Source organism: Dendrobates tinctorius, unplaced genomic scaffold (genome assembly GCF_039654945.1).
Source record: "Dendrobates tinctorius isolate UK_male_01 unplaced genomic scaffold, ASM3965494v1 ptg000171l, whole genome shotgun sequence".
Lineage (NCBI taxonomy): Eukaryota > Metazoa > Chordata > Amphibia > Anura > Dendrobatidae > Dendrobates > Dendrobates tinctorius.
This window is the reverse complement of record NW_027361838.1, coordinates 18,808,212-18,822,127: the sequence shown is the minus strand read 5'-3', so window position 1 is coordinate 18,822,127 and position 13,916 is coordinate 18,808,212. Positions and strand designations below refer to the sequence as shown.

The window sequence follows — 13,916 nt, the reverse complement described above, 5'->3', positions numbered from 1 at the left end:
TTTTCCTCAGGAAATGAAGCACAATGAGCTGCTAGTGTGGTTCCCTGAGCATGAAAGTAGAGTAATGGCTCGTTCCACAATACCGATGTCTGACATACAAATCTTATCAAACTCCATTACCATGAGGAAAAATGTCTCTGCAGAAAGTCTCCGTCTAGCCTTTGGGTTGCACACAACTTTATTACGGATCTGTATCACCTCTGATTAGCACAGAGCTGTATTATGCCACGCAAAAACTTCTATAGGAACGTGCTGGTCTCAGACTACCCTACTGTGGGGCAGGGAAGGCATAACAGCTTGAAAATACGGTAGTCCATTTGAGGACATGGGGCATGTCTCCTACTCCTAAGACCAATGTGCAAAGGGATGTCCTACTTTTAGGGTCCCTGCAGATGAAAGTATGAAAAATAGTCAAAGTCATCCGAAATACTTGGATGATCTTTTTCTAATTTTCATCAGATTTGAATCCGTGTTCCATCCGTGTTTCTGTTTTTTACATCTGTGTGACACCCGTGTGTGATCCATTTTCATACAAGTACTGTAAAACATGTACGCGATCAGATACAATTTCCTAGGTTTATAACAGAACTCTCTCGGTAAAAATCGGTGCCACTCTGATGGTCCGTGTCTGACCCGATTTTTTTCTCGCAACCATAGACTTAAATGTGTGAGTCTCATCCAAGACTCGGAAGAAGGCCGGGGTCACACTTGCGAGAAACTCGCACGAGTCTCGCGTCTCAATACCCAGCACTGCCACCGGCACTCGGGACCGGAGCGCTCAGTTGCATAGAAATACATGCAGCCGCACAATCCGGTCCGAGTACCGGCGGCAGTGCCGGGTATTGAGACACGAGACTCGTGCGAGTTTCTCGCAAGTGTGACCCTGGCTGAAAGTAGAGAATGCTGCGATATTTTTCTTGCACGAATAGACTTAAATGTGTGAGTCTCATCCAAGACTTGGATGAAAGTAGAGAATGCTGCAACTTTATTCTCAGGACACTCAGACCGAGAAAAATATCATTCATCTGGACAGCCCTGTTGAATAACATGGGTCAGTGTGCTATCCGCTTAAAAATAAAAATCGTATAGCACATGTCTGATTTATACACTCGCCTGCATGAGCCCTTAGGCGAAGTTCCTACAATGAGCATTTGGAAATATTTGATGATGTAGATTTTCTACAACATTTCAGCAGCAATTAGCCAAAATAAATTCCTTGTTTCATTCAGACTTGAGAGTCCTCAGTGGTTGATACCTTTTAATGGCTAACTGAAAAGATGATAACAAATTGTGAGCTTTCCAGACTACTCAGGATTTACGGCTGTTGGACAGCCTGAATAACATGTGGGAATTCCCTAACAAACAGGCAACCCCCGCATGTATTCAGGCTGTCCAGCAGCCACAAATCATGCAGCTGAGGTGACGAAAACTAAATCTCCGAGCACGCCAAAATACTCGGAGGACACACGAGCAAAGAGTATACTCGCTCATCACTAATGACAATATATGTCTGGGTCCGCAACCTTCAGCACTCCAGCTGTTGTGAAACTACAACTCCCAGCATTTCCTGGCAGCCACAAAGGTTGTAGTTTCACAACAGCTGATCCGATATCCACGCACAGCCCTGCAGAATAAGCTATAGGTGTATAAAGGAATGACATACGTTGTGTAGAACATGAGTACCGTAATTAATAAAATGACAAAGTAATAAGGCTCAGGGCTGATTCGGGATATTTCACAAGTTTTCTTTTCTTTTGAAATGTTACAATCTGGCCTTACTTCAGCTTGTAAGGAATGTGTGATGGAGCCTTCCCTCTCAATGCAATGGAAAATTGGACGGCTGCACGCGGTATCTCTGCCATGTATTCACAGACAGACTGTTATGAAAGAGGCAAACTTTGGAGTTTCACAAAATGTAGTTCAGGGACTCGCAGACTATTATAAAGCACAGCAATCCACTGCAGGCAAGAGAGACGCGGATAAAAGGAAGGGAACAGAGACACGGGGCTGCTGCCATTCTCATTTCACCGCACAATGAGACATAACGTTTTGCCCGGAACTAGGGAGAGTGAGAGAAGACGCGGCTCCACCGCTACGTCATACTGTCATCAAGTACTGGTCTATAGGAGATCTATTCTGTATAATAATCATCTTTATTTATACAGCGCCAACATAATCCACAACCATCATCACTAACAAGACGTATAGCCGAAAACAACTTTCTCTGAGTTTCATACGAACATCAAGAAGTGTCAACCAAAGTATGGCTCATTTTCTGGCACTTTAGCATTTGCGTCACAGTTGCTACTTCTTCACCCCATTGCATCTTGGAGACATTAGAGCTGCAGGTATGCCTTGCTATACACACCATCAACTATGTCAGTTCCTAACCACTGATAACTGGGAAAATGCTCCTTAAAGTAAACTTACACATTTTAAACCGGTAAATAGCAATTCTCTAAGATGTACAACTGATTCAAAGAATATAAATCGAGAAAAATTGGAGTTACATTCCCCAAATATAAAGTTATCATTGAAAATGCCTTATAATGATGGACCATTTCCCCCTCTATTACTTACGAGATGACAGACTCTTCCATAGAAATGTCAATACTCTTTGTACTCTTAAATTGACTAAATCTTTATCTGAGGGAATTGCTATTTAGGCAACCATGTTGAAGTCAGCTTCGTATTACAATTAATTATTTTATTTTTGCTCAAACTATTATTTTAACCAGATTAAATATGTGCCTGCTACATAAAAAGCTGACCTGATGCCTATACACGGACTGGCATAGCTGCAAACATCGGGCTGTATAACTAAACACATCACTGTTTCCGGCTGTGGAATATCAGGATACGACTCAAACACAGGAAATTATTCTTTTTTTTTGTTACTGCTGAGGGAAAAGTCGACATCATAGGTAAACAATAGGGATAACAATAGCAACGGTTTCCTCCTTCCCTTGTGAACAAAACAGCAGTTTATTGAAATGTACAACTGTAGGGTGACTTAGTGAAGTTGGCACATTTCACCAACTTGACGTGACTGCTATTGCCATAAGATTTCTTTAAGCAGCAGCAGCAATCATCACCCCTTGTCCCACAACAGCTAAATCAACAAAACATACTTCACAAAGTGCGGCAAAGTGGGGTCAGTCACTTGTTTCCAAAGCAGTAATTTATATACAGAGATGATAAAACTTTATAATTATAGGGATGCAACCCATGCCCTAAGTCTGCAATATCCACCGCACTTTCTTCTCTAACATCTAGTCTTATTATTTTTACTGATTATTTATCATTTTTTTATGATACCAATTATCATTTCTCATTATTATAACATATTGTGAGCTGTAGTCTACTGGCACATACAGTTATCACTTGTAAATCGGTCATATACAGTATATCTATAAGCACAGAGGGCAGCGTCTTACGTTCTGGAACATCACTACATGCTTTTTGTAACTTGAACACTTTTTTTTAGCAATCCTTCCCAATCCTCGGGACAACATAGTTCCAGATAACCGATACCACAGTACCATGATGTTTCAACAACGACGTTAACTAAAATTGCAATGTCATGTAATTACTCTTGTTGATGGATCCAAATGATTGATTTCCAGATGAAAAATGACCTTAAAGTGATCTAAAGGTGAATTAGAGCTGAAAATGAGGACATATCAGGACCAGAAATAGGTATCAGTGTAACAAACGGCATTTCCAACGAGCTGTTACACAAATATTATCCTTAATATTTCAAGTAAAGTATTACGTGCAGGCAAGGCTTCCTACATCAGACCTAGACGCAGTGTCCAATAGGTTAATAACAAGTCAGCGCATTTACTATGTGATTGATGAAAGGACACGGAGTCTCCCCAGCTACATCCTATGGATTATTAAGCCTTCCATGGAGTTCTAAAGCTGCACTTGGAATTGCTTAGAGAGTGACAGGCACCCAAGCAGCCCGGCCATTCAGCAGCACAAGGCGGCTCAGAAAACTTTGTGGAGGTTGTTATTATGTGACACTGGCGGTATTCATGCTGGTGGCTCCGCTGACAGCGTAGTCACGTCTCCCAGGCAATGCACCTGGTTCTTCCCGCTCGCCTGCAAAGCCCATACGGCATTGTTCTCGGGGACTTTGGTGTCTGAGCAGGACATGACAAGGCCAAGAGGAAATTACCCTGTTTACTTTAATAGAAGGGGTGCAGGAAAGCAGCTGGGAAGATAAGAGAACAGAGGAAACAGGGTGGAGAAGAAGGAGGCTGAAAAGTGGATGAAATGAAAAAGGGAAATTCTGATAACAAGCTGCAGGGTCAGATAATGATTCCGAGAACAGCTCACTTTACTGGAGAATCACTGCCGGACTAAGCCTGGGAACGCAGGGAGCTCTCTCCATACCAGTATGTGTGGGTGTATACATATTTACACACAGATAGATAGATAGATAGATCGATAGATCGATAGATGATAGATATGAGATAGATAGATAGATATGGGATAGATACAGTAGATAGATAAATAAATGATAGATAGATAGATGGATAGATATGGGATAAATAGGTAGATAGATAGATAGATAGATAGATAGATAGATAGATAGATAGATAGATGGATAGATATGGGATAAATAGATAGATAGATAGATAGATAGATAGATGGATAGATATGGGATAAATAGATAGATAGATAAATAGATAGATATGAGATAGATAGATAGATAGATAGATAGATAGATAGATAGATAGATATGGGCTAGTTAGATAGCTGGATAGATATGGGATAAATAGGTAGATAGATAGATAGATAGATAGATAGATAGATAGATATGGGATAGATAGATAGATAGATAGATAGATAGATATGGGATAGGTAGATAGATATGGGAAAGATGGAAAGATAGATAGATAGATATGGGATAGATAGATAGATAGATAGATAGATAGATAGATAGATATGGGATAGATAGATAGATAGATAGATAGATATGGGCTAGATAGATAGATGGATAGATATGGGATAAATAGGTAGATAGATAAATAGATAGATATGGGATAGATAGATAGATACGGGATAGATAGATAGATAGATAGATAGATAGATAGATATGGGATAGGTGCATAGATATGGGATAGATAGATAGATGATAGATAGATATGGGCTAGATAGAATGATAGATGGATAGATATGGGATAGATAGATAGATAGATAGATAGATAGATAGATATGGGATAGATAGATATATAGATAGATAGATATGGCATAGGTAGATAGATATGGCAAAGATAGATAGATATGAGATAGATAGATAGATAGATAGATAGATAGATAGATAAATAGATAGATATGGGATAGGTACATAGATATGGGATAGATAGATAGATATGGGATAGATAGATAATAATTCTGCACAGTAGAAACTGAAAGTATAAAGTATGTTCTAACGGCCACAACTGGCCACCTAAGTAGCATGGAGAGTCATGATGGGCACTGTAGTTCTAGTAGAAGAGTTAGTGTATGTTACTGTAGCCAAAGGTGCCATATGAGATATTCAGCTGCATGAGACCCTGCTGCTGTGAAACAGATGACTGCCAAGAAATATCTAGGATTTTGGGGGCATTTCTAACCCCCTGGATATGGGATCGTTGCCTACTTAAAACATAGATATAAACATGCTGGAGAATCCGCTCTATCACCTGAAAAGATGGGGCACACTAGTATATGTGGCACCGCTGCCATCTACAAGGGGTTAATGGGGATTGACAGGTGCCAATGAGGGGTCATCTGGTAGTCTCCATGGGTAGTCTTCTCGGACATAGAGAAGTCAAGGTAAATTGAGATCAGAAAGTTACAGTTATACTGAAAGTAAAGTGTCCAGTGACTGCCCCACATCTCCCCCTTTAGGCTACTATGTAGGACAGGAATACAGCAGAAGACTGGAGGACAGGACAGGAGTACAGCAGGTGACAGGAGTACAGTAGAGACAGGGATACAGGTAATGACAGGAGCACAGGTAATGACAGGAGCACAGCAGGTGACAGGAGTACAGCAGGTGACAGGAGCACAGCAGGTGACAGGAGCACAGCAGGTGACAGGAGTACAGTAGAGACAGGGATACATGTAATGACAGGAGTACAGCAGGTGACAGGAGTACAGTAGAGACAGGGATACAGGTAATGACAGGAGTACAGGTAATGACAGGGGTACAGCAGGTGACAGGAGCACAGGACAGGAGCACAGCAGGTGACAGGAGTACAGTAGAGACAGGGATACAGATAATGACAGGAGCACAGGTAATGACAGGAGTACAGCAGGTGACAGGAGCACAGGACAGGAGTACAGCAGGTGACAGGGGTACAGTAGAGACAGGGATACAGGTAATGACAGGAGCACAGGTAATGACAGGAGTACAGCAGGTGACAGGGGTACAGCAGGTGACAGGAGCACAGGACAGGAGCACAGCAGGTGACAGGAGTACAGGTGATGACAGGAGTACAGGACAGGAGTTGAGCAGATGACATGGATACAGGTAATGACTGGAGTACAGGACAGGAGTACAGCAGGTGACAGGAGCACAGGTGATGACAGGAGTACAGCAGGTGACAGGGGTACAGCAGGTGACAGGAGTACAGCAGGTGACAGGAGTACAGCAGGTGACAGGAGCACAGGTGATGACAGGAGTACAGCAGGTGACAGGAGTACAGCAGGTGACAGGGGTACAGCAGGTGACAGGGGTACAGCAGGTGACAGGGGCACAGCAGGTGACAGGAGCACAGGTGATGACAGGAGTACAGGACAGGAGTTGAGCAGATGACATGGATACAGGTAATGACTGGAGTACAGGACAGGAGTACAGCAGGTGACAGGAGCACAGGTGATGACAGGAGTACAGGACAGGAGTTGAGCAGATGACATGGATACAGGTAATGACAGGAGTACAGCAGGTGACAGGAGCACAGATGATGACAGGAGTACAGGACAGGAGTTGAGCAGGTGACAGGAGCACAGCAGGTGACAGGGGTACAGCAGGTGACAGGAGCACAGGACAGGAGTACAACAGGTGACAGGAGCACAGGTGATGACAGGAGTACAGACGATGTCTTCCACTTGAACCTCTGGATCTGTATGTATACAGTAGATGGTGCAGATGGAGGTCCTACACCTGATGTCCTACCCCTCTGGATCCGTGTACAGGGGCCACACACGTGTCAGACCACAGTGAAGGTGCCAGGGAATGTGATCAGCCCCGGGTGTCACCTGTCACACTTCTCACCCAGGGATGAGTGACAGCCCGCAGCCCCGATGCCAGCGCCGCGCCATGTGTGCCTGTTTACTACTCTCTGTACTGATACCGGCAGGACTGGCATCAGGTGTACTGGACTGCCATCAGGTGTACTGGACTGGCATCGGGTGTGCTGGACTGGCATCGGGTGTACTGGACTGGCATCGGGTGTGCTGGACTGCCATCGGGTGTGCTGGACTGCCATCGGGTGTACTGGACTGGCATCGGGTGTGCTGGACTGCCATCGGGTGTGCTGGACTGCCATCGGGTGTGCTGACCCGATCTATGGGGCCAGATGTGCTCGCAGAGGATAACAAGAGGCATACAAATGGTTAAATCTGCGTTTCGTGGAAAGAAGCAGGAAACTGAGCCCAGCCATGATCCTACATGGAAACTTCCCGGCTGTGCCCCTGCCGGAGCCGCCCGAGGTCTGCACTCACCGGAGTACGGTCCGAACGCCACGGCGGGCAGAAGTCCAGCCAAAGTCAGCAGGCAACTTGTAAACACTTTCCCCATGGCGGCTCCAGGGCTCCGCGCCGCCGGCCGCTCACAGGCTCCGCAGCCGCTACACAAGCCCCGACACTCCCGGCCGCAGACAAGTTGGATGCTCCAGTAGTCCTGTGGGCGCACAAGTGTGAGTGGCGCCGTGCCCGCTCCGTGTGTGCAGTGTCCTGCCGCAGCTTGTCTCTGGCGCTGCCTGCGCCGCCCCTCACTAGTCTACGCTCTTCTCGGGAACTCTGGCGGCGGCGGCTGCACGGGGCGGTGACGTCACGGGCTGGATGGAGCGGAGCGGATGAAGTCCAGGGCGGTGACGTCACGGATCTCTCCCAGGGCGCTGACGTCACAGCTGTCACAGAGCCTGTCCTAGGGAATGACCTCGGAATGTCTCCCACTAGCAGCTGGGTCATGCTCCGCTGCAGACGCTGCCCCCCTGTATTGCGCCCTCTTTAGTGACCCCCCATTATCATCATTATGGGGTCAGAGCTGCTGTACTCCGCCGTCTCCCCGCAGGCATGTTGGGCTGTACGGACAGAGGACATTCCCCCCTGTCCTCTGCCCTATTTCCATGCTGACCTCTGGGTTATGGGCTGTGATGGGCACAAGTCCCCACCATACATCACTGATGCCCCAGTGCAGGCCGGACCCCTGGCCCGTTAGTTATCATTTAGCTTTTTAATAGGTGATGATAACTTTCTATGATGGGAATAAAGTTCTGATGACATTTTCTTTTTTTCTTCTATGACACTGGCCAATCAGCACACGGCCCACCGAGACGTCCTGGAGCACACCAGCTGCTAATTGGAGGGAAACGTTACACCATTATAACTCTGGAACAAAAGAAAAATAAAAACTCTTCCAGAATTGGTGGAGGAATTAAAGGAGAAACTTCGTTTAAGTAAAAAAAAAATCCAGTGAAAAGTCCTGTTTAAAGTGGACAAGTCATAACCCAGAGTCAGACTGGCCCATAGGGTAACGGGGGAATGCCCCGGTGGGCCTCCGGGCAGATCTGTATGGGCAGTACTTGGCATAACTTACTTGATTCACTCTGTACAGAAAAAAGCAGCATCTCATCATTTATTAACCAAACTACCCAGTTTATTATTATATAGAGATATAATAAATAATAATAATCTTTATTTTTATATAGCGTTAACATATTCCGCAGCGCTTTACACTTTACACACATTATCATCACTGTCCCCGATGGGGCTCACAATCTAAATTCCCTATCAGTATGTCTTTGGAATGTGGGAGGAAACCCACACAAACACGGGGAGAACATACAAACTCCTTACAGATGCTGTCCTTGGTGGGATTTGAACCCAGGACTCCAGTAATATTTGTATGCAGGTGAAAAGTGGGCTCCCCCAAAGTCAATGTTACAGGTGGGCCCTTGGCACCCCAGTCTGATGCGGTCACCACCTGCCCTGATCCATTGTCATTCAACTAAATTCTGAATAAATTAGCAACTTCCTGTGTGTAAACAGAATCTTTCAGCAGCGCTAGCGCTATAGCATAACGTATATTGGGTTATGCTATAGCAATAACGCAGCCCGTCAAGCTATGCATTGAACGGGCTGTGTTAACGCTATGTGAACCTGGCCTTATTAGCAGCTGTCTCTCAATCTACAGTGGTGTGGACAGAGTTATAAAGAGCTCAGCATTCAGAGAATTGGTAGATCTGCAGCAGAGAAAAGAGGGATTGTATCAAAATGACAGCAAGCAGCCCAGCAAGTGGCACATCACTGGAATCGGGGTCTCAGCTCTCAGATTACATAGCAAAAACCTGCTGACAGATTGCATTTAAGCAGTATATTGCTGCACAGTCCTCCACAGATTAGATGGTGTGCAGGGACTCACCGCGGCAATCTGTGTCTGTATTCATACACTTCAAAGAGTAGTAAGGAACAGCACAACACTCGCTGCAAAGAAAATCTGATCCAGTGTTTTTATACTGAAGAGCTGACAGGTCCTCTTTAAGGGGATTTTCCAGTTTGCATCAATCAGTTATCTACTGGATAGGTAGTAGTCATTTTTAGATTGAAGTGGGATCCTGGAGTTGGACTCACACTGATCTATCACCTGTTCAACAGAGATGAGTTGATTTTTTTTTTTAAATATAACGATGTCACAGAATTTTCCCAAAAAATTCAATTAGCTGTGAGTAGATTTTCCAGAATCTCAATGCTAGAAAGCTTGCAATTGCTTAGATAACACACGTGAGGGAGAAAGGACAGGGAGAACTTTTCTGACCAAAAGATCTTACACTCTACTGGAAAGAGAGAAGACCCAGCTGTCTATAAGAGCTTACACTGTACAAGAGAGTGAGGACCCCGCTGACCATTAGAGCTTACACTCTACAAGAGAGAGAGGACACTGCTGACCATAAGAGCTTACACTCGACAAGAGAGAGAGGACACCGCTGACCATGAGAGCTTACACTCTACAAGAGAGAGGACACCGCTGACCATGAGAGCTTACACTCTACAAGAGAGAGGACACCGCTGACCATGAGAGCTTACACTCTACAAGAGAGAGAGGACACCGCTGACCATGAGAGCTTACACTCTACAAGAGAGAGGACACCGCTGACCATGAGAGCTTACACTCTACAAGAGAGAGGACACCGCTGACCATGAGAGCTTACACTCTGCAAGAGAGAGGACACCGCTGACCATGGGAGCTTACACTCTACGAGAGAGAGGACACCGCTGACCATGAGAGCTTACACTCTACAAGAGAGAGGACACCGCTGACCATGGGAGCTTACACTCTACAAGAGAGAGAGGACACTGCTGACCATAAGAGCTTACACTCTACAATAGAGAGAGGACACCGCTGACCATGAGAGCTTACACTCTACAAGAGAGAGGACACCACTGACCATGAGAGCTTACACTCTACAAGAGAGAGGACACCGCTGACCATGAGAGCTTACACTCTGCAAGAGAGAGGACACCGCTGACCATGGGAGCTTACACTCTACAAGAGAGAGAGGACACCGCTGACCATGAGAGCTTACACTCTACAAGAGAGAGGACACCGCTGACCATGGGAGCTTACACTCTACAAGAGAGAGAGGACACTGCTGACCATGAGAGCTTACACTCTACAAGAGAGAGAGGACACCGCTGACCATGAGAGCTTACACTCGACAAGAGAGAGAGGACACCGCTGACCATGAGAGCTTACACTCGACAAGAGAGAGAGGACACCGCTGACCATGAGATCTTACACTCTACAAGAGAGAGGACACCGCTGACCATAGGAGCTTGCACTCTACAAGAGAGAGAGAGGGCCATGCTGACCATAAGAGCTTACACTCTACAAACGAGTGAGGGCACCGCTGACCATGAGAGCTTGCACTGTACAAGAGAGCGAGGACTCCGCTGACCATGAGAGCTTACACCCTTCTGGAGAGAGAGAACACCGCTGACCATGGGAGCTTACACTCTACGAGAGAGGGTGAGGACCCCGCTGACCATGAGAGCTTACACTGTACAAGAGAGTGAGGACCCCGCTGACCATGAGAGCTTACACTCGACAAGAGAGAGAGGACACCGCTGACCTTGGGAGCTTACACTCTACAAGAGAGAGAGAGAGGACCGCGCTGACTATAAGAGCTTACACTCTACAAGAGAGCGAGGACTCCGCTGACCATGAGAGCTTGCACTGTACAAGAGAACGAGGACCTCGCTGACCATGAGAGTTTACACTGTTCTGGAGAGAGAGAACACCGCTGACCATGGGCGCTTACACTCTACAAGAGAGAGAGAGAAGACCCAGCTGTGTATAAGAGGTTACAATGTACAAGAGACCAAGGACACCGCTGACCATTATAGCTTACACTTTACAAGAGAGCGAGGACACTGCTGACCATGGGAGCTTACACTCTACAAGAGAGCGAGGACAGCGCTGACCATGAGAGCTTACACTGTACAAGAGAGCGAGGACACCGCTGACCATGAGAGCTTACACTGTACAAGAGAGCGAGGACACCGCTGACCATGAGAGCTTACACTGTACAAGAGAGCGAGGACACCGCTGACCAAGAGAGCTTACACTGTACAAGAGAGCGAGGACACCGCTGACCATGAGAGCTTACACTGTACAAGAGAGCGAGGACACCGCTGACCATGAGAGCTTACACTGTACAAGAGAGCGAGGACACCGCTGACCATGAGAGCTTACACTGTACAAGAGAGCGAGGACACAGCTGACCATGAGAGCTTACACTGTACAAGAGAGCGAGGACACCGCTGACCATGAGAGCTTACACTGTACAAGAGAGCGAGGACACCGCTGACCATGAGAGCTTACACTGTACAAGAGAGCGAGGACACCGCTGACCATGAGAGCTTACACTGTACAAGAGAGCGAGGACACCGCTGACCATGAGAACTTACACTGTACAAAAGAGCGAGGACACAGCTGACCATGAGAGCTTACACTGTACAAGAGAGCGAGGACACCGCTGACCATGAGAGCTTACACTGTACAAGAGAGCGAGGACACAGCTGACCATGAGAGCTTACACTGTACAAGAGAGCGAGGACACTACTGACCATGAGAGCTTACACTGTACAAGAGAGCGAGGACACCGCTGACCATGAGAGCTTACACTGTACAAGAGAGCGAGGACACCGCTGACCATGAGAGCTTACACTGTACAAAAGAGCGAGGACACAGCTGACCATGAGAGCTTACACTGTACAAGAGAGCGAGGACACCGCTGACCATGAGAGCTTACACTGTACAAGAGAGCGAGGACACAGCTGACCATGAGAGCTTACACTGTACAAGAGAGCGAGGACACCGCCGACCATGAGAGCTTAGATTGCCCAGACCATAGAACCCTTTCCCCTTCTCCTTCTGACGCAAAGGAAACACACCTGTATTTTTAAAATAACATAAATTTATTGGAGAGTAACAAGGTAAAAACAACTCTCATCTTCTATATAAAACCCTTTTGTTGGAGGGGTAGGGTCGCAGCTCTCTCTCAGTTAACCACCGGAAGTTGTGGAGATATGCCGCCGGACTCCTGGCACATGTTACCCAACTTGCTCTTCCTCCAATAGCTGCAACTTATAAATCTTAACAGCAAATAAACCAAACACATCGATTAAACGCCAGAAGAAAAAATGAAATGAAAAGTAAAAGCGGGGGGGGGGGGGGGGGGCAGCTCACTGCTCCAGGTTCACAGAGGCAGAAGACGCCTCAGGCAGTTCTTTATATACCCCCGGGGGTGGGAGGAAACCCCTGAGCCAGGAAGTGACACTGCCTGCGTCACTCTATCATACAGCAGGGGAAAGTTACCATTAACCCCTTCCTCACGTCACGGAGGAAAAGGGGAAGAAAGGGGTGAAAAGCCCCGTCATAACCGGGCTGGCCAGTCAGGGGCCCCCGCACACTACAAGAGGGCGAGAACACCGCTGACCATGGGAGCTTACACTCTACAAGAGAGAGAGGACCCCACTGACCACAAGAGCTGACATTCTACTGCAGAGAAAGGAAAACACTAACCATGAGAGCTTACTCTCTACAGGAGAGAGAGGACCCTACTGATCATAAGAGCTTACACACTACAGGAGAGAGAGAGGACACCGCTGACCATGTCATGAGAGCTTACACTCAACAGGAGAGAGAGGACACTGCTGACCATGGGAGCTTACAATCTACAAGAGAGCAAGAACATCGCTGACCATAAGAGCTTTAACTCTACAAGAGAGCCAGGACACGGCTGACCATGAGAGCTTACACTCTACAAAAGAGAGAGGACCCCACTGACCAAAAGAGCTTACACTCTGCAGGAGAGAGAGGACACCACTGACCATAAGAGCTTACACTCTGCAGGAGAGAGAGGACACCGCTGACCATGAGAGCTTACACTCTACAAAAGAGAGAGGACCCCACTGACCAAAAGAGCTTACACTCTGCAGGAGAGAGAGGACACCGCTGACCATGAGAGCTTACACTCTACAAAAGAGAGTGGACCCCACTGACCAAAAGAGCTTACACTCTGCAGGAGAGAGAGGACACCGCTGACCATAAGAGCTTACACTCTACAGGAGAGAGAGGACCCCACTGACCATAAGAGCTTACACTCTGCAGGAGAGAGAGGACACCGCTGACC

The 13,916-nt window shown here is 46.6% G+C and overlaps 1 protein-coding gene across 5 annotated transcripts in view; it reads right to left on the bottom strand.

Moving 5' to 3' along the window:
* Window positions 1–8,040, bottom strand: part of PTPRM (protein tyrosine phosphatase receptor type M) — a 929,698-nt gene extending 921,658 nt beyond the window's left edge. For 2 of the 5 annotated variants that reach the window (XM_073550938.1, XM_073550940.1), the window contains exon 1: window positions 7,723–8,037. In XM_073550938.1, the coding sequence (XP_073407039.1) occupies window positions 7,723–7,798 (76 nt within the window). In that variant the 5' untranslated portion in view covers window positions 7,799–8,037. Of the gene's footprint in view, window positions 1–7,722 lie in introns of all 5 variants that reach the window. The other 3 variants (XM_073550939.1, XM_073550941.1, XM_073550942.1) reach the window with 2 other exon arrangements.
* Between the last annotated feature and the right edge of the window lie 5,876 nt (window positions 8,041–13,916).